Genomic DNA, 22,069 nt, shown 5'->3' with positions numbered 1-22,069 from the left:
GGTACAGTGAAAAAGTGGAAATACAATTAAGAGAATTTCGAAAACGATTTGATTTTTTTCGTAAAATTTCTTTCATTGAAGAGAAAAGTCAAAACAAATAATTTAACCATGAATTAAATTTTAGTCTTTTGACTAAAAATTTAATTCATGGTTAAATTATTTGTTTTGATTCAATCATCTCAAATTATTTCTATTTATTTGACTTTTTAAATAATATTTTTAACAATAATAATGTTATTTTTTAAATCTAAATAAATGGGTTTATTTCTATATTCATTTTTATTATATAATTATATACATATCGTCCTTTAATGTTTATTTGGTACTCGTACAGTTTAATCAAGACATTAAAAAATGAAAATATCAAAAAAAGGTTATGTTGTACGTATCCGTTTTTGACTGAAAATCCCTGGAAAAAAAAATTTCACTTAATTTGATCGAGTAGTTTTTTTTTTTTTTTTTTTTTTTTACAGCAGAAAAACACGTTTTTATGAGAGCGCAGAGAAGGCAGATATCTTGGCTTTTTAAAAAATTTTTGTTTGGAGTGTAGAAACGTCATGGGGAGATAACTCAATGTAAAGCGCCGACACTCCCTCCCCATCTTTAATACTAGCTTTTCTTCCTAAAAATCAAATCTTTTGCTCGGTATCATAACAAATTGTTTTTTCGCTGTAAAACAAAAACTACTTGATGAAATTAAGTGAAATTTTTTTTTGAGAATTTCGTTCCGTAACGGATACGTACAATTTAAACTTTTTTCGATATTTTTAATGTCTTGATTAAACTGTACATGTACCATATGTGTGTGTGTGTTTCATGAAAAACTTTGTTTTCATTAATTAAATCAAAACATGTCCAATTAAACATTTATTGGATACATGTTCTCTTTCACTTTCTTTTACTTTTTTTCATAGTAGTAATTAATATCTAGTTTAATTTTTTTGTTATTTCTAACTTCAGTCATAGTTTAAAATACTGATTTCTCCCTTGAATTTCAACGACAGGTGCGGAAAGAAAATGGTGTTTCCAGTTTCGGCGATAAAGTGTAGAAGTACCAACATTTTTATCATAAATTTTTGAGGGCATTAATTTCACTTCAAACAAACATTTCAAGTTAAAAATATTAGAGAACCATAATGAAAGAATCGTAAATCTAAGGTATTTTTTAATGATGCGATTCCGATTCCCCCCAAAATATATGATTCTTATGATTAACGATTCCGATTAATCGCCCCACCACTTTATATTCTTTTAAATAAAGAAAAAGAAACGGTACTTTAGCTGAAATAAAGTTATTTAGAAATTCATTAATATGGGGAGAGGGGAACTTTAACTATTTTGTATTTTAACCTAACAATGTAATAAAAGATATTGTAAAAATTGAATTTGCAAAGCCTATCTAAAAAAACAAATTAAACAAAAAAAAAAACACAGCACGATCTATAAACTGCAGAATTACCAAAGAAAAAAAAAATTTTAGTTGTAAAAGAGACAACTCTCTTTACATTTTTCAATTAAAAATAAGTTGTTTATTGAGATTTACATGTGATGATTTAAAAATGTTTCCATATTTTCAGTTGTCTAGGTATGGCTATATTATTTTTTTTTTTAAATAAACTTAAAATAGGTCATGTTGATAACAAAAAAACAAATGAAAATTGGCTAGTTTAATATGTCAGTGTAAATGTTTTTAGGTTCAACTCTTTACATCTTACAAGATAACTTAATTTCTATATAATCCTTTATTAAAAACGGTTATGCTGTATCACAAGTATTCAATGTCGTTAGACTAGCCAGTATTTTCATGTTGATATTTGAAATGGCCAGAAGACTTGCAATCATTATCAGCTTTATCTTCTGAAACTTGTTCCTCAGATTAGTAAGATCATAGTGCTTGACAAAAGAATTGTTGGAGAAGAGTAATGCTTTATGCTAAGTGGAGACCGTTATATATATTAGTTGTATCCAGGAGTCTTTTATTTTCTGTTTTGTTATGCTTTTTTGTAAAGTTTTTTTAAAGTGATATTTAAAAATTGTTTTAAAGATTAGTTTTTAAAAGTGAAATTTAACGATTACTATTTCATTTTTCATGATTAAATCACATAAAACCATAACTAAATTTGTTATGGTAATGTTTGATTTTTGTTATAAAAATTTCCAAAACCTTTTAAAGATATTCAGAAAATTTTGAAGCCAAAAATAGCTCTGAATTCAACAGTTTAAATACTTCCAAATTCCTTTCAAATTTTTTCAACTTTGATTAAGATGGCTGACTTCTTTATGAAGAAACTAAAATTTTCAGTTTTATTTTTTTGTAGGGATGGTGGCGGGAGGGAGGGGTTAAATTTCTATTTTAGTTATATTAGTGAAATGATCTATTTTAAAATTTATTCATTTAAAAAAAATGCTACATTTATCAAAATAAATTAGGCACAAGGCAACTCCAAAGTGTCGAGGAGGAGTGTCTATAGTTATCCTTGTCACTAATTAATATTTGCCTAAAATTTTCCTAGCGAGAATCCTCAATCACCATACTACTGTATTCACTCTAGGAGTTGTATTATAATTCCTAAATCGTTGTTTTTTAAATGAATACAGGCATAAATAAATCGTTCTAATTAAAAAATAGCAGTACCCACCTAGTGGAAGCATGCCCCCCCCCCCGAAAAAAAAATAAAGTACAGTTGTTGTTGTTGCTCAACCTCCTCATGTTACAAACGGCTTTTGGAATGGCAAGAACGGATTTTAAAAACCGACCTCATGTCTAACTCTGTCCTCATAGAGAGGTAAGTAAATAGGAAATTAACTACAAACTGAGTACCCCCTACAAATATTTAAATACTGATTTTTGCATTTTTTTTTTTTTTTTATAATTGGGTAGATTAGTGTTTATTTTATTGTAATCTGCTGAAAAAAAATCTTACCGAAAACGCTGTTTTTTGATAACATTTTTATCACTTTTCTTGCTTTTAATCTTAAAATATATAATGTACATTATTATTTAAAATTCATTTGAAAGTATATTCATTTCCGAACAAAACTGGTATTTTGAGAACTTTGATTTTTAAAATATGACGATTTTAGCAGAAACATGGAAGGAAGAGGTGAAGTAGAATCTCTTGAGCAGCACCACAGATAGCTAGTTCTACACACACGTTAATATTTAAGATGTTTCTGAGTTGTTAGTATAAAACTATTTTTCTTTTTGGTAACATAAGCAATACATTACACATGACATATTTTACAAAATGGGGTTAGCATGCTTTTGCAGGCAGGACTTAGATGGATACTGTATCAGGTTGTATGTGATTATAAACGTTTCTCTGTTTCAATACCACTTAATTATACAGTACCTGAAGTAATTTGCAAATCGTTTTTGTCTGCTTTTCAGGTTCTCAATGAGACCTTTCCTGATCACACATTTTTGATGAATGGACTCATCCAGGGTGTTAAGGTAAGTCATCAGTATTTTTCGTTTATCAGTTCTCTATTTTTCTTCAAAGCACCTGTTTTTATTGCTTTATTATAATGGACTTCACAGTGTGCAAACTAATCATTTACTAATCCTCTATTTCAATATTATCATATGAAATGAACTGGAAGAATCTGAAATATCTGCAATCTGTTTCTGTCTTTTAAGCTTTTCTGTTCATTAATCGTCGTTCTCAAAAACAAATGTTCATTTTCCCCAATGTTTAATTTATATCAACTAAAATGTGATCCACTAACTCTTTTTGCTCTTCTTGTTTAAATGACTAATCATTGCATTTAAACCAGGGAGGGAATCACACTTCTAGAAAATGCTATTAAAAAAAAAAAATCAAGAAAAAGTTAAAATGAGAGCCCATTTATTTACAAAGGCTTGCATAAAAAAATTACAGCTAGCCAGGAAGAACCTTTGTTAAACTGTTTTTACACATGGAGATTCTAATAAGTAAATTTATTTGCCCAACCAAGTTGCTAAGTATATCTAACAAAGACGTTTATATCTGTATTCATCCAAAAACTTTTTGCACTCCACATTTTACAATTTTAGTACTATCAATCTAAATTTAGGAAAAAAAAATTAATTTTCTGTAATCAAATTTATATGGAATGGAATGCAGTAAGTAATTGTTTGGCTAAGTAGAGTCTGGAGAAACAATGAGGCTGTGTATTTTTGCTATGGTTTAAAAAGAAAATGAACTGTATTTTGAGATTGCTAACAGAATATAAAATTGCTGGATACCTGTCTGAATACAAACTGAAGGATGATGTTGTTCCAAGTGTTTTCTAACCATTCAGAAATTGTGGGCAAACCTTTTTTGGTAGTCAAAAAAATAATTTTATTTTCAAATTCAAATAACAAATAATGAGAGTAATGAATTTCTAAGATAACTTGTAGTCGGTTATGTTGATTAAATTTCAATTTTTTAAAATGGATATTTCTATATTAATAAAATTATGATTACTTCTCATTTGGATGCATTCCCACATTTATGTGACTTAAACATTTTTTATTTACTATTAATCAAATTATTTGGCTAGTTTCATGGAGGTTGTTCTGCTGGGTCTTGTTTCATAATGCTGATGTACCATTTTGAGGTTTGAATTTTGGGAGCTTATCTGATATTGTCCGCTGCTCACAATAGTAACATTTCATAATACATGCTTTTGTGATTTGAGAAATGTTTTGTTCTGAAATTGTAAACCTAAATAGAATTATTTCTTCATATTCTGAACAGAATCATCAGTGTTACGTTTTTGTCTTGGAATAGCATAGACAAACTTTAACCTAGAAAGTTCTGTGATTTACCCTTGTGCCAGCTAATCTCCAAAATACTAGTTATAATTATGTATAATTATATACATATAATTATATATTGACATCGAAACGTAGTGGCGTTATCAGTCAGAATTTCCAGCGGGGCACCACGTTCAAAAAAGACAGCTCTCAACTGTCATATAATGCTAGATGCATCCTGTCGTGTCAACAGGCGCCATATCGTGAAACGTGTCGGATCACAATCTATCAAGGTCAAAAAATGCCTGCCCTCATAATGCGTTACATCCATTCCTACTCGATACCAGTTGTCCTCCACCTCAAGCTTCCCTTTGTGCCATTGGGATGGTGCCGGATCAATTCGCTGACACTCTTCACATGAGCGTATAGCGGCCTTGATTGATGCTCTTGTAGTTGAGGGACACACTCTTCGGACAAAATATGTTGTCCTCCGAATTCCGGGATGTCCACTCTGCTGATGTATTGTATGGATCTGGTCAGGTGTTAGTTGATCTGTTACGGCTGCACATGTCTGTTGTGGAGGATCAGATCCCTGCCTCATTACATCAATCCACCTCTTTGGTACTCTAGTCAAGCTATCAGCCAAATTCTGCATCGACGAAACTAAGGTAATGTCTACCTGCAAGCTGTATTCATCAACTATACGCTTTATTATTGCCAGTCTCCTTCGTACTAACATCTCACTTGCAGCTCTAGTCTTAACTCGAGCCTTTCCAGTCAAGGTGTCGGTCAACCTACGAGTTAGTGTGGAGATGCACAACCTTAGCCTGCTATTGCAATGCAAGATTAAGTCCTTTTAACGTAGTTATATGCTGGGCATCATTTTTCGGACGAAGCCAGTGCACATCTTCCACAACGGCACCCAACTGTTCCAACACGACACTTGTAGCCAGTGAACTTGCGTCAACCCATGCATTCAGTTTGTTTCCAGATACTTGCCACTCACCCTGGGCAGGGTCGTTTCTATGTACTCTGGACAACATTTCAGCCATCATTTGCTGGAGAGAATCATCATCCACCATGTCGTCCCATCCTTTGGTTACTGCAGTTACTTGTCTTTTTAACACTCCTGTTGCCGATCGGAGCCATCCACAGACAGGTAGATGTCCTAATAATTTACCGCAAATAGAAAACACAATGCGTCTTGTCAATACACTGGGTAACTCTGGAATTGTGTTCCCTCGCTTCCATTACAAAGTATTGCCCTTCTCATAGACCGCTAGGCCTAATACAGGCACACTGTCCTTTGGGCGCTTAGGGTCTTTGCTTATTAACCCAAACGATTCCAGTTTTGCTCAAACCACATCTGCAGACATTATATCCTCATTAACGTAGATGTCGTCAATGTAAGCTGAAGCAGCTTTTGCTGTGGTCTCATCCTGCATCAAAACAGTTTTAATAATAGTTGTCATTATTAAGGGTGCTACGTTTAGGCCAAAACCTAAACGTGTCTAAACAATATCGTTTTTCCTTGATTATCACTGTCTGAAATGGCCATAATGACTCATGGACACGTATCTGCAGGTAGGCTCTCTTTAAATCCAGCAGTGCTACATTACTCCCTTTCTCACGCCACTCTCTTAGTTTCCAGTGAAAGCATCAACATGTTGATTCAATTATTGGTAATCCATTACAGGCCGAATTTTGTCTTTAGTAGGTTGTTCAACAGCCATGAGCGGAATTAATCCTTTGGGTGGTCCTAGACGTTCCTGTGGGTATGGTATTAACCATCCGTTATCAATCCACATCTGAAGTTCTTCTTCATATGCGGCCCTATTCTTTGTGGAAACTGCATACTCTGGGATGGTGTTGCACAGCCGATCTGGTGCCTGCTCATAGTCCATTTCCACTTTGCAGTCCACGCCTTTCTGTTGTCGTCAAACGTAGCACAGAAGTCCTTTTCTTCAATAGACATGGCTGCACAAACTTCTTTTCCTTCTCCAAGCATTACACCTCCAGTCGCTGTGATTATGACGCCTCTTAGTGCTTGTATTGCACCAATTCCAATCAACATGTCATAGCCAAGGGGTTTTTCTTGCATCACCAGAACATCAATTTTGGCTGTGTCACCCTTCTCAGTACAGATCGTAATCGTCCCTTCACCACAACATGCTCGGGGTAAACCATTAATCGTCATAATACCGACTGGTTGCTCCCGCCACATCTGACAGTAATGTGCACTAACTATACACCGGGAACACCCCGTGTCTATGAGTGCTGAACACTGCACATCGTCAATTTTAACGCCAATGATCAGTAATCCTGTGTTTATTGGTTGGCAAGGGTGGCGATAGTACCTTGCCCTCAACGTCGTTTCCCGAACAGTTTCGAGATATGTGCCCATACTTATTGCAGCGATAGCATTGTATTGTTCTCTGTGCTCGTGGATATACACACCTCCTATCACTCCGGCAATCCTTAGCAAAATAATTGGCCTCCCCACATTTAAAGCACACTGGGCCTACACGCTTATTACTACCTGGGAGAGAATCTACATTGCTTCCATGCGGTTCGACTGTTGCATGTTGAATGCTAGTTGCTACTGCAATTGGCTCCTGTTCCTTACAGATGTTTTGAGCTCAGGCTAATAACTCGTTTGTTGTCAATTCATCAATTTGTGACGATGCCCGCAACAGTTTGCTGACCTCCTCAGGTAAGCCTACTAAAAAGGCACATCTTAATATCTTATCGTTAACCCCACCAAATGGTACCGACAACTTTCGTAGGTCGGCTAGGTACACATCAACGGTTTCCTTGGGGTGAAGTCGCCGGCTCGTGAACTGTTGCCATGCAACAAATGGATCTGTACCAAACGCTGTATACAGGCTGTGTTTGATTGTATCCCAGTCTGGTTCATCTCCGAGTTGCTGGTGGACTGCATAGGCCCCTCCGGTTAACCTCAAAGGAATGACTGTGGCTGGTTCTTTAATTCTGCACAGTGTACAGATCTTTTCAGCCTTTTCCACCCATTTGACGACAGACGATCCAGTGGTAGATCCATCAAACTCGGGTATCAAGCGAAAGTCGAATCTGTCCATTTTCTGCCTTTCGAGTCACTGCACACCGAGAGCCGAAATAGCTTATAATTCAATAACTTGAGTTTTATTTCTTCCGCCCGTCACACCAATAATTTCCTGGGTAAGGTTAACACTTTTGTCCAAACTTCCAACTTCTGTACACGTAACGCACCTTCTCTCAACTCCAAACGTACTTCTGATAATTCAACTCATTTCTTTGAAATCCAACTTCAAAATGAACGGCCCTCTAAAAAATCAACCCTCTTTTATATCCAACCAGGAGCATCTCATTTGCATATCGGGTGGTCACATTGCAGGCATATAAAGAGATAAGGCAGCCATTTTTGTTTCTTTCTTCTTCATTCATTTCATTCCATGACCGACCCATTGAATTATGCACACGTGCTAATTAGGTAAGTCGCACGTTTCCCTACAGCTTGTCTCATAAAAGGAAGGAAAAAGTTCATCAGGCTTATTTTCATAGCTGTTGAAACTCAAATAGCTACATATAACAGTATCTGTATGTGGAACAGAGAAGTAAATCTTATTTTAATTCTGTTAAACCAACATATGGTTTGAGTCCATTAGTGTTAAAAGATTTAGAAGAAACTGAATGGTTTAGAGTTATTTGGGGAGTACTTTTGAGTCATATATAGGTGATATCAATATAGCATAAGCCATGGTCTTGATACAGAAAAAACAAAACAATTTGAGAGCTTTAATAATGTAATAACAAATGTCTTTTTGATGTAGTTAACATTTTTTCCCAATTTTAATAGATGTATGAGTTCAGAAGGTGTGCGATATTTTCAATTTCTGGCTTCTGTGATGTAGCCATTTTTATTAAAATATTTTTGTGTGTTTTACGATTCTTTAGGATTTCTCTTGGTTGATTCCTTTGCTTTTCAGTTTTCTTTCTTCCTCATCACTGAGAAAAATTGAATGCTGTGTTTTCCTCATAACATTTCTCATAGGTCTGTGTTCAAACTGATATCACCGTTTCACATGTGATTTAGAACACACCATCGAAAATAATAGAAAATTAATGTTTAAATGTAGTTAATTTTTGTTATAGTTGGCAGTTTTGCATTAGCTAGAATTAAATTTGATGGGGTTCTTTACAATAGCTGTTTCATTTTAATGTGATCACCTGATGCTTTCTCAGCTTAGACTGAGACAACGAGTGCTTTTTTTTGTCAGCTTTTTTGCTCTTTCTCCCCTCCTGTATTTATCTCCTCTTTCTCCTGTTGTAATTTTTATTTCCTCTCTTTGATCTTATATTTGTTCCTTATTTCTTTTAATATATATGCATAACAATTCTCAAACGTGCCTGTCGATTTCATGTACTTAGTTTTAGAGTGGCTGAATGTAACCACAATCAGGTGGCACTGTATTTTAATACACACATGATGTCACATTGCTTAGAGGCATTGTCCCCTAAATTAATAAATTATTTCATTGAACAGGATGAAGTTGTGAAAGTTATGACATCTTTTTTAGAGTTAAGTTTTAATACAAGTACAAAGGATTTTGTAGGAATTTTTGAAAAAATATAACTCTGTATTGGATTAAAGTCAATTTTTTCCCACTTTATTCATTTTTCTTGTATGTTTTACCCCCTCCCCCCACAAAACAAACAACTTGGGAATAAATCTGATCCAAATAAAGTTTTAGTCAAGTAGTAAAGAATGGTGAATGTAGAGAAAGGAGTTTAGGGAACATTATTTGGTGCTTTTAAGGCACTCCCTAATAAAACAATTTAACACAATTTTCCGAACAAACAACAAACCACTTCTTAAACTTAACAAGGAAAAGGTTTATTTAAAAAGGCATAAAACTCGGAGGAAAAGAAGGAAGGAAGGTTCGGGACTTCACTGCTTACTAGGTAGTTACAGCCGGTGGCTGTCGTCTGATACCTAGTAGGAGCAGAGAAGCGAAAGGTCTAGTCCCTTCGAAAGCTGGTGGAGTAAGAGAGAGTTTTTTCTTCTCAGGACCGGAAGCTGTCAGGTCCTTGGGGGTTAAAAATATTCATGCGCTACTCCTCTGATTGGCCAGTGTATGGCCACATCACTCAATCAGGGAGGAATATGTGCAAGAAGAAAGAGGTCTATTTGCGTCTGCTACAGGAGGAGGTTTGTGAATTGTCTTTGTGAGAACTTGTCTAAGAAAGATTGTTTCAATAAATGTATGTAAGCATGTGTCTAAGTTCTGGCTCTTTTCATTATAGAAGGGATGGCTTTTACTTGCGAACTACCTTCTGGTGGCTTCTGTTGCAATGCAGTCAAGCTGGTATCAAAGTGAAAAAACTTGAAAAAAAGGTTGGAACAATGAATAGTTGGATTTATATCATGTGGATTCTAAGGAGCAATGATTGATTTACTTGTTGGCCAATCAATGTCACTTGTAAAGAGAAAAGGGAAACAATCACTGACTAATCAATAAATGTTAAAAATTATAATACTTAATTTTACATAAATAGAATTTAAAATTCTAACTTCAAATCCATTTTCTGATTAACAAACATGTAGACTAGTGGTGCCAATATAAGTGCAAAAATGAGATTTTTTTCTGAAGGAATTAAATGAGTTTCAAAACCAACGAAACATTGAGTATTTGATGTTTCCAAAGTGAAGTATTATTGATGTTTTCCACCGTCTTCATTTTGGCTGTTTTCTTTTTGGTTCTTGTATTCTTTGGCCTTATCTTTTGTTACAATCTAACCAAAAAGTGTGAGTCATCTGATATTAAGTTGCAAGGTTCTTTTGGGAGATGTCTACTATACAGAGAGACATGATGGAGTATGTACATACCTCCACTGGGCCATCTGTAAAAAAATTAAACATCCAGTGTAGCAGCAAGTCCTGGAGACATCAACCTGAAAGAACAGTTAGAAATGACTTATATACCATACATTATATGTAATCCCTACAGCCACCTACCTTGAAAATGCTGCTGTGAAACCTGACATAGTTATATGGAATAAGTCGAAGAGTGGCAATCTTGGTTTAAGTAAGTGTCCCTAATGATGGCGGTCTGAACAGAGCTGAAAGAGAGAAACAGACCAAATGCCAAGGTCTCATGTACCTTGGCATTTGGTAATCTTAAGGAGATATCAATCGTACTAGTTGTTATAGGTACCACAGGGCTTATGAAGAAGAACCTGAAGTACTACCTAACTAATATTCCTGGTGAACCAAGTGCAAAAGAGATCCAGACAATTGCACTTAAGGGAACGGCGAGGATACTAAAAAAAAACTCTCGGTTGGTTTCAATAAAAAGCAGGGGAATGTTGGCTGGTTTGGCTGCCCCATACCCAGCATTATAATCTTCAAAGGAAGAAAATTAAAAAAACAAAACACTCAGGTAATCTTTTAATTTAATGTTGCCATTTTTTTTTTCTGAAATTCTTTTAGCTGGGATTGTCAGTTATGACAAAAGGTGCCTGAATAAAGTCAAAGAGTACATTTGAAAAATTGTTAAAATGGCAATAATTGCTTGAAACGTTTGAACAGCCCCCCTCCCCCCCCAAAAAAAACAAAAACATTAATAAATAAATCCTCACCAAAAAAAAACAATGAATCATTTGTTCATACCAAAGTTTCTATTTAAGTTTTCAACTTGTAAAGATTACAAAAGTGAAGCTAATAGATTGTGTTTGTTTGATATTATTTTTAAAATATGTCTATCTTTATTGGCTTTAATGAGTCGGTTTATGTCAAATTAACAAATGACACTTTTTTTCAGAATTTCATACACTTGCAAATCTTGGTGGGGAAAGTCTATAACATTTATTGGCCTAATTTGTCTATAAAATTGCGAGCTAGTTGTAACTATATATCTGATTTCCGCACACGCACAACTGCTTCTAGAGTTACTTTATTGCCAATCAGACTAGTATCTATAACTGTTTCCCACTTTATATACTACAAATATATATATATATATAATATATATATATATATAAAGATCTTTTGCTTTTTTTTGTGATTAGAAATTTTGTAGTAGTTAATTATTTTGCTTATCTAAGCATCGAGGGAGTTACCTGTCCTTTGTTTATTTTGCGACCCCCCTCCCTTTTTCTTTTTCTTTGACATTTTTTTATTATTAATTTCATTTATTGAATATTAAAAATTTTTTATTTGAATATTATATATTTTTCATATGCACAAACGTTATCCATGAACACATGTTTCTGGGTAGCACAAATCATCAGCATGGCTATCCTTTTAAGAACGATTGAACTCGTAACTGCCCAATTTGCAGCCTGATGTTGTATCATCGAGCTATAATATTCCATCAAATTTTTATGCACGATTTTGTTACTTTTAAATGCAAATCTATTTATTTTAATTAATTTTTTTTTAATTAGCGATTCTGTAGTATTTGTTTTACTTACCTAAACATTGTGAGACTTCTCTATGTAGTAGCTAATCTCCTAAAATCTTGAAACGATCATTATGAATATGTATTTTCTGAGCATTACAGCAAATAAAATGGGCACATTATTTATTTTTGTTTGCCCATTGAAACTCTCACCTACTCCTTAGAAACTATAAATACAAAAAATTTAATAGAGAAAGGAATTGCTCTATATCAAATTTTAACTTGTATTAAGTCATAACAGGATTGGTGTGTGAACATCAATATGTATCTGCTTGATAAAATCCTAAACTCTTGAACTTATTATGGAATATGTATTCTAGGCAACATGGGTACATTTTTATGGTAAATATATATAGTGCTACGCTACAACAGAACACCGACCATTCTAATTTGATTTTGTAGGGGTGTTCGAAATCGCTGACAACGAATCTGATAATCAAACCCGTCATAAATTTACCGTTTGCATGGTGTTAACCCCTGAACCCAGGGACTATTCTCCGTCATTTTACAGCTTTCGTTTACACTATGCAAGTGCGCGCGGTAGCATAAATGCCGGCTGTTAAATGTGTCTTCGTGTAGCAAACTGCCTTCTCACATGGCATGCAAATCTTTCGCGGACAATTTAAAATTATATGAAAAAGAAAAGCACTTCAAGTGGGTGGGTGGATAGTGTCAGAAAGACTTTTTTTTTTTTTTTTTTTTAAATTGGCGAACAATTTAAAAGTAGAAGAAAAAGTTGTCTAAAACAAAACTTAAAAATAAATTATAGCATTCTATAGGGGACTTTTTTTCTTTTTTTTTTCTTTGATAAAAAAATACAAATTTTTATGTCATGGAACGAAGATGTCATATTACAAAAATCATGTGAATTGACAAAGTTTTTTTTAATGAGATCAAATTTTATGATTAGTGGTATGAGAGAACTGGGGGCCGCTAAGTTTTCTTGAAATATGTTCGAATTCAAGAATTTAATTTGACTATTGAGATTGTATTTGTATTCAAAATAATAACTTTGTTTCACTAAAAATTGTAAATTTTTTATTTTCTCAGTTTAAAAAAAAACATACTTGATCAGTTTGTGTGATTTTTAGAATATGACATACTCATTTCATGATGAGTATATACATCAAAAAGATTTTTTTTTATGAAATCAAATTCTAAATAAGATTCGGATTTTATAAGTATTATGACACTTGTTAATGCAAAATATTAAAAACTATTTGGAAGTAAATATATAAAGTTTAAGTTTATACATTTTTTAATGGAAATATGTTTGTTTGACTTATACTGTTGGACATTAATACTTTTTATATAAAAAAATTTCCTCATGGAAATAAGAAACTTGAAACATTCTTTTTATACAAAAAAGTTTTAATAGATTTAAATGGCAAAAACAAACAAGTTAGAACACTTACAATTGAGATTAAACGTTTATTGACTCTTGATATTAAAAACTAAAGATCTCTATAAAATACAGTAATACCTTGAGATACAAATTTAATTAATTCCATGAACGTTGACATATCTCAAAATAATTATTCCCATTTGAATTAAACAATTAATCCATTCCAAGGGTAAGATTTATCCAAAACAAGCTCAAATTATGTTCAAATTACACTCGACAATCATTAAAGAAAGATGAATACAACAGTAATGATATAGAAATTGATATATGACAATAAATGTTAATAAAAACAATAAAAAATAGTTTCTGATTTTTTTAGATGAGGATTGGTTATTCATATTATTTGGATTCAAAGGACTACATTTCTCATCGTGAGTGTGCTTTTCACAATGTTACGGTCGATGTAACCTTTGACCATCTTCAGATGTGTCTTGTTGAACTCAGGGAATTTTGATGGAACTTTGAGTGGAACCCTTTTTTTTACTTCACAGGGTAGCATCAGCCACGCTGGATAGAGGTCCTAGGTAATTCGCAATTGTATTTTTCGGCCGCCCACCAACCAGATGGTGAGTCTAGATGTAGTGAGTCTGTTTACGAAAGTACCCACTGATGACTCTGACACACACACACACACACACACACACACACACACACACACACACACACACACACACTTCTGGGAAAGATTGGTCAATTTTAGGCAGATTATGATATTATAATGATCTTTCCAAAATTCTCTTAAAATGAAGTTTTGGTAGTGTGTAGAGTTTCTTGAAAATCAATGTCATTTGTTGATTCATAGGCTGGAAGATAGATGTCCTGTTGATTGGCTGATATACTGGAATGAAGTTATTTTCATCCAAGATGTCATCCTCAATACCTGAAGGATGACCAGGAACATTATCCTACAGAAGGAGACATTTAAGTGGTTGACCACTTTGTGTTAGGTATTTCTTCACAGCAAAGTCTAAGTTCATCCACTTTATGAAGAACTGCTGTGTTACCCAGGCCTTACTATTAGCTTTTCTTTCAACACCTTATAGGCTTTAAAAGCCCTGGGATTCTCAGTGGTTCACCAACAATGGCTCCATCATACAATTACAGGTAGCATTAGCACAAAGGGTGAGAATAAGCCTATCCTTCATAGGCTTATGTCAGAATCTTCTTTCCCTCAGTGATGATATAGGTCCTCTTGGCATCTTTGAAAAAAAAAAAGAAAAAAAAGAAAAAAAGTTCTGTCTCATCACAATTATATACTTTTTGAGGTAAGTTTCCTGGGCAGCAATAGAATTAAAGTGTTGAATAAATTCTTCACATCTACACTTACTGTTTCACCATGCCTAACAACTGAGTGGATGCCAGTTCATTTTTGGAAATTTTCAAACCAGCCACAGCTAGCTTCAAACTCATCTCCAGTGCTTTGTAATGACTCTCTTCCCTCCTCAGCTGCATCCTGTTTAAAGTTATGATGGTAACAGCCTTTTCAGAAATTGTTTCTGTAATCGAGTCAACAGCCAGTTCTTTTTCCTTTATCCATATCAAAGGTAGACGCTCCGTCTCACTATGCAAATCAGAATGCAACTTTGCTATAATTACATCTTTAAAAGGCTGCACCTTTATTGTATCCTTTTGTTTGAGAATTTTTGCAGTTACATTCAACGACTAAATCACAGATTCTCACACTTCATTCATGCTTTGCTAATTTTCTTTTTTTTTTTTCTTATCCACATCTGTACCATTATACTTAGGACCCATGGTTCACACAATCAATCTCAATCAAATAAAGGAAAATGCACAAGAATTGTAAACACAACGGTTTCTATATAATGACAGTGAACATATGGAATAAGTCAGAGTTGCAACCTTGGTTGAAGTGAGTGTCCCTAATGATGGAGGTCTGAACAGAGCTGAAAAGGAGAAACAGACCAAATATCAAGGTCTCATGCATGATATGAAAAGAAACTGGAATCTTGAGATATCAATCATATCAGTTATTATAGGTGCCACAGGGCTTATGAAGAAGAACCTGAAGTCCTACCTAACTAATATTCCTGGTGAACCAAGTGCAAAATAGATCCAGACAATTGTACTTAAGGGAACAGTGAGGATACTAAAAAGAACTCTCAGCTGGTTTCAATAAAAAGCAGGGTAATGTTGCCCCATACCCAGCATTACAATCTTCAAAGGAGAGAGAAGTTTGGGTAATCTCGGCTGCTGAGTGAGCATTTGCATTAACTTGGATAGTCGAACACTCTGCCACCTCCTGATGGTGTTGCATGATTTGTTAAAATCATATCTCAGAAAAAATATTATCTTAGTGCATTTAAATCTGAAGGTATTACTGTATATGGATAATATTGTGAAAAGTTTTAAGAAAACAAACTGGAAAAAATGGTTTAACAAGTTTAGGAGTTAAAAAAACAAAAAACAATTTTAAACTTTCTGGTCAAATTCACTTTAAATAGTTTATTCTAAAGATCCTCATGAGAGAAATATACAGTTAAGTTTGTTTGCTGTAGTATCAAGATAAAAGATTGTAAAAAAAAATCATTTAAAGATGATTTTAAAACCTGTGCATTTTTAACATAAAATTAGTCATGTGTGAATTAATAATTAAATAAATTTTCAACAAATATAAAACTTGACAGTATTTTTCTGTCAAAACATTGTTTTAATTGCATGTGTCCTAATGTAAAATAATTTTATCTTTTGTAAAATAAAATGCAGTCACTTTTAGACAAGTTTTATGAATCTCTCAGTAATTTCTTTGAGAATTGAAACAGAAGATTGTCAGTACTATAGGTCTGTGACTGTAGGTCTTTACCTGTGAGGTTAGCAGGTCACATAATTAGTAGTGGAGAGGTCTATTATGAAAGCCATGTTGGACCCACTTCCCAAGTTTTTAGAAAGGAAGTAACTAAATTTTCTGTTGTACTGGTAAGTATTCGATACACGAAAGGTGCAATAAAATCAGAAATTACAATCATTTCTTGTGCAAGAAATGTATAACAATGGTGACCAGTGAAAACTGATGTTGAGAACGTGTATTTGAATAGTGAGGCTATTGAGCTTGTCAAGAAATTTTCTTACCTTGACGATATCATCAAAATACTAGGAAAAAGAAATCTGATGGCCTTTAATAATTATGTTTGTGTATTTTTTATTTTCAGGGAATGCTGTCCTTCCTTGCTGCCCCACTTGTAGGAGCCCTTTCTGATGTTTGGGGACGAAAACCATTCCTCATTTTGACTGTATCTTTCACATGTGCCCCTATTCCACTTATGAAAATAAGTCCATGGTATGTGCACCAATGCATCACAATATTTTCCTTTTTTTCCATATTCTGATATAAATTTCAATGAAATTAATCTGTAATAAAATAAGATGAAAACTACATTAGAATAAAATAATTTTTGATTTCATGTAGTAGTTAGCACTTCTTAAGCAAATTTTATTAAATACGACTGATATTTTATGTTGATTTGATCTGTTTATCATTTTTTAAAAATATTCTGACAGATTTTGAGGTAAAGTCAGTTTTGGATTTTCTTTTATTTCTTGAAAATCAAGCTTCTATCTTTTCATTACCGAAATGTTCTTATCACCACTTGACTCCATTTGAAATAAATGGCTCTCATCTTGAGAAAGCACCCCTTCTTTACAACTTCTGGGACTTTCATTCTTGATCTGAAATATAAGCCGTTGCCAAGGTTGATGGTTCTACCACTTTGCAAGACTTCAGATGCAGTCTTCTACCCATATGAGCCAAACACATCCTAAGATGCAGTGCTGTTGCCACATCTGGACAAGGTACAAAATCTAGTGGGTAATGTCCTCTTCTCGACTACCTCTTTTTCACAGAGACATTAAGAGTCTATCTCTGCTCTATCATTATTTTCATGGAAGGTGCTCAACTGTCAGTCTGGTCCCCCCCCCATCTTTCACAACAAACACTCATCTACTTACAACCACTGTCAACAGTTTTCCTTAGTGTGTCTAAAACTAAACAAAACAAGTTATTTTCCTAAAATTACCTGTCTGTAGAACACAATACTGCAAGGCTGCTTCCTAGCTGACAATAACATCGTCACTTTCAAGTCCAATATAAACAAGTTCTTAAGCCATCCTCTTAAATAATTTCTATTAAATTACCACCTTGAATCATGGTGATGTATCACCTGACAGTTATTGACCCTTTTCCTTTTCCTCAAGTGGCATATCAGTCATGATAAAAGGTGAGCTCCTCTATATTATTCCAGTAAAATGAAATAACTAATTTTAATGCAAAAAAAAATAAAAATGAATTAAATTTCTAGATTGTGTGACTTTTGAAAATTGTTTACATGACAGTATAACTTGATTGGTTAATTTGGCACAGTGTTGTTATGGATTTGAGAGATGAGGGTTCAATTCTCAGTCAAACCATACCAAAGACTTCAAAAATTTTACTTGATATTCCTCAGTATGGTGAGGATCAAGGGGTAGTGGAGTAATCTTAGGAAAGGAGTCTTTACACCTCAGTGTAGTAGCTAATGAAAAAGGAGCCTTCAATTTGCCAATCACTTTACTGCTATTTATGACTTAAGCATGTTAGAATTTTGCATTTGGAAAGAACAATCCACTAATTAACTAAGCACAAACTCTTCATATCCTTTTGGTAAAAATATAAAGAAATGATGAACAAAGTTATATTGCTGGTTTTTGGTTGATATCCGTGTTTGAATTGGATTTTACCATTGTTAAATGAAATGGTTAGTTTGTCTATGGAGCTGGGTGTATTTCCTTTTTCTCTTTTTTGAAAAACTTCTAGGTCTGACCTTTACTCCTGATCTGAAATGGAACATGCACATCAAATCCATTGTCAGGGTTGTTGGGAAAATATTGGGATTGTTCTACCGCTCCAGTAAATATCTCACTACTGATGCAATTGTCTACTTGTATAAGAACCAAGTATATCCAAGGAGAGAGTTCTGTTGCCACATCTGGGCAGGAGCTGCTAGAAGCAGCTTATCCTGCCTTGACAGTTTAAAATAGATTTCGTAGCCTAGTGGGGGATGCCCTTTTCTCTTTCATGCAACCTCTTTCCCACAGAAGAAATGTTGCGAGCATGTCTCTGCTTTATTTTCATGGCAAGTGCTCGTCTGAGCTTAAATCAATGCCCCCCCCCCTCTGGCCTGATTTTCACGAAAAACACTCATCTAGCTGAAACCATTATCAATAATTTCCCTCACTCTTTATCTGTACCTAAACCTAAACATAGATTCCATGAACAAAGCTTTTTGCTGAGAACTGCATGTCTGTGGAACTCTTTAATTTTCATGCTTTCCAACTGACTACAATTTGGTTGTCTTCAAGTCCAATGTAAACAAGTTCTTGATGAGCCATTCCCCTTAAGTAATCCAATTTACCCAATTCCCTCTACTCATGCTTACTACATTTTCCCATTGTCGACTGTACTCTGGATCTTGATAAATAGTGACTCTTTTGTAAAAAAAAAATATTTATATGTATAAATATTTAGCACAGCTGATGAATTTTTGAATAAAGTAAAAGTCGAGTAACTAGTGGTAGTTATTATGAACCAATGAGTCACATCTAATATATATGTAAGCTGCGATTTAGTTGTTTCTCATGAGAGCAAAGTTAAACACAAGGTGAGTTTTTAAACTGGGGGAAAATTCAGCTCCCCCAAAAAGGACACTCTGGATTTGAACAAATACGTTGCCTCAGTCTAGGATTTCTACTTCATTGACAAAGGTCAGAATCAAGTGTAGCATCAGAACTTTGTAATATTTATTTGCACAAAATATAAAAATATTACATAATGTGCGAATTAGGCACAAGGTCAATAAAAAATTTTGGGATGATAGGTATAGTGTATAATTTACATAATCTTTAATAAAATTGGCAAACAATGAAATTTTTGTTGGATCTGCCATCTTGTATAAAAATTATTTTGGGAAACTTAAAAATCAGTAATTCTGTCAGCTATAAGTAAAATACAATTTCTCTTAAATGATTTTTTTATAAGTTATTTATAATCAAAAACGTTTGCAAGGAAACCCTAAAAAGGTTTCATAGGTCATAACACAGGCTTATAATTCAAACTGGAAAAATTTGAAGAATACTTCAATTTCAACAATTGATTACTAATAAATAACAAAAACATAGAAAATGATTCAATTTGTTTATTATAAAAGTTCCTATTTACAATGCCTCTCCACGGGACAGAGTTAGACACCAGGAGGGCCGTTTTTTCACGTGGAGAAAAGGAACAAAAATTAAAAATTGTCTTAGTCGTGAAGGATTTCTCCTCCACTGAGAGAACAAGAAATTGTAAAGTGTAGCATGTGAAGAACAGATACTACATTTTGATCTTGGTTCAAAGACCAAAAGTTAGTTGACACAATAAACATACAATTTTTTAATAGAGATAAGTTTACAGATTTTTTTAATAAATATTTTATAGATTTAGAAAATAATCCCTTCCACACAATAAAGGGTATTGTGTCACCTTAAAAAAAAAATAACCCAACACTACAGCTTTATTCTAAAACTTTTATTGAAAAAAATCAATTCAGGTAACTTGATTATGTAGTAGAGCTGGCATCTATTTAATATAGCCACCTTCAGCCTAAATCACTGCCTCGATACAGGTCTGGAACTAAGAGCATGCCTTTTCTATAAGCGGTGTTGTGGGAGGTAGTTCAGCTGATTCAGGTCGGGATGAAGGACGGCCACTGAGAGAAAGGTACAGAGTCAGTCGTAGCACTCCTTCAGGAGCCAAGCCTGGGTCTCTTTGGACTTGTGAACCAGCGCCAAGTCCTGCTGCCACACCCCTAGTCAGCCAGCTGTCACCTGATTACACCAGGAAATCACCACACTCTTTAGCACATCCAGGTACACTTTGATGTCGACTTTAAAGTCGAAACCACACCGAAGACCATAACCGTGACTAGAAACTTTTTCATCATCTTGGGCACGTTCCTGTTGAATAACCATCAACAATCCAGCAATACATTTTAAGGGTGCTTGTAATGGTCCTATTGTCACTATTGTCATAACTTGGATCAGTAGAGAGCATGAGTTGTACAGTGGCGCATCTCCGATCTCACTCGTTAGACATTGTGTCACTTTCAGACATGATAGAATGCTCCTATCGCTTTTGTGATTTGTACATAACTTGCCAACTAGTAGATGGTCTGCAACAAAAAAAAGAAAACCAGTTTTCATCAAACGGAAATGGAATCAAGTCGTCTTTTCTAGGGCAACAATTTTATCGTTCCACCCTGTAATTGTTATGCTTAATTGAAGAGATGTTTAAACTTGCATATTAGTGAGTGCACAAATAACACCAGCAATCTGAGTTAAAGAAAGTAGTGAAGATAACAGATGAACCAAATAAGTAGGTCAGCTGGAACGAAATAAGTTACATTCCAGCAAAGTTTCTCATTTTTTTCTGAACCTTATCTCTGTTTTTTTTTCTTTTCTTTTCCTGTCTCTGTCCCTTTCTTTCTTTTTTCCTGTCCCTTTCCTCCTTGTCTCTGTTCCTTCTCCTTCTCACATAGATATTAAAGTAACTTCAACTGTGCTTTTTTTAAGTACTAGCATGGGTACCCGGCGTTGCCCGGGTATTTGGAGGTGTATTTTGAGCAAAAAAAAAAAGTCAATTTTTTTAACTTTGAGCCCTATTATGACCTCTTAAAATTTATTGTTTTGGGCTCAAATCAAGTTATTAAGTTAGATCCATGTCCAAGGAGCCTATATCTAAAATTTCAAGTATTTAGACCCCAAATTGTCGGAGGAGTTTGGTAGAATTCTCAAAGGTCAAATCATTGAACTTTGACCCTTTAACAGTAAAATTTCTAGCCGAAAACCGATCACATAGATTTTCCCAAATCTCAGTACCCTGTATATCAAATTTCGAGTCTGTAGACTAAAAATTGACAGAGTTATTGTGTAGGGAAATGTACACAGACAGACACACACACACATTCACTTTTATAGATATGTAGATATATATTGCGATTTAAAAAAAAAAAAAAAAAAAAAAAAATTTTTCCCCCCCACATGCTCTACATTTTATCATGGACAAAATCATAGTCATTCTATAGTAACTTATATATTTCCATGACATTTATTCTAAGCTTATAATTTTTAATACAGAGCCATCACTCGGTTAACCTCTGACATTATTGACCTTAAAAGTGTTAAATTGGATGTGTGCATTTCAATACAAATCCACGAAAAATTCAATTATTAGAAAAGAGATAGATTCATAACTTTCCTATCATTATTGTGAAATGGAACTTGGCCTGAAGCAAAACTTGTATCTCTTCATTATTGCTGTGATTCTTGCTTTCATTTGAATTAGAAATGATTGTTTTTTTTTCTTCTCTATATTGTCAAGACACTTTGCATATGAAAATGAATCCTTGTCTATTCAAGTAGTCAGCTTTCATAATGTTCTCTCTGGTGTAG

At 34.0% G+C, this 22,069-nt stretch overlaps 1 protein-coding gene across 2 annotated transcripts in view; it reads left to right on the top strand.

Moving 5' to 3' along the window:
* LOC145296844 (solute carrier family 71 member 1-like) overlaps positions 1-22,069 on the top strand; it is a 243,893-nt gene that overhangs the window by 161,742 nt on the left and 60,082 nt on the right. For both annotated transcript variants that reach the window (XM_080142967.1, XM_080142966.1), the window contains 2 exons: positions 3,392-3,454; positions 16,759-16,886. In XM_080142967.1, the coding sequence (XP_079999093.1) occupies positions 3,392-3,454; positions 16,759-16,886 (191 nt within the window). The remainder of the gene's footprint in view (positions 1-3,391; positions 3,455-16,758; positions 16,887-22,069) is intronic.

This window comes from Euprymna scolopes, chromosome 17 (genome assembly GCF_053919585.1).
Source record: "Euprymna scolopes isolate OS-2025 chromosome 17, ASM5391958v1, whole genome shotgun sequence".
Lineage (NCBI taxonomy): Eukaryota > Metazoa > Mollusca > Cephalopoda > Sepiida > Sepiolidae > Euprymna > Euprymna scolopes.
This window is presented reverse-complemented; position numbering and strand designations above follow the sequence as displayed.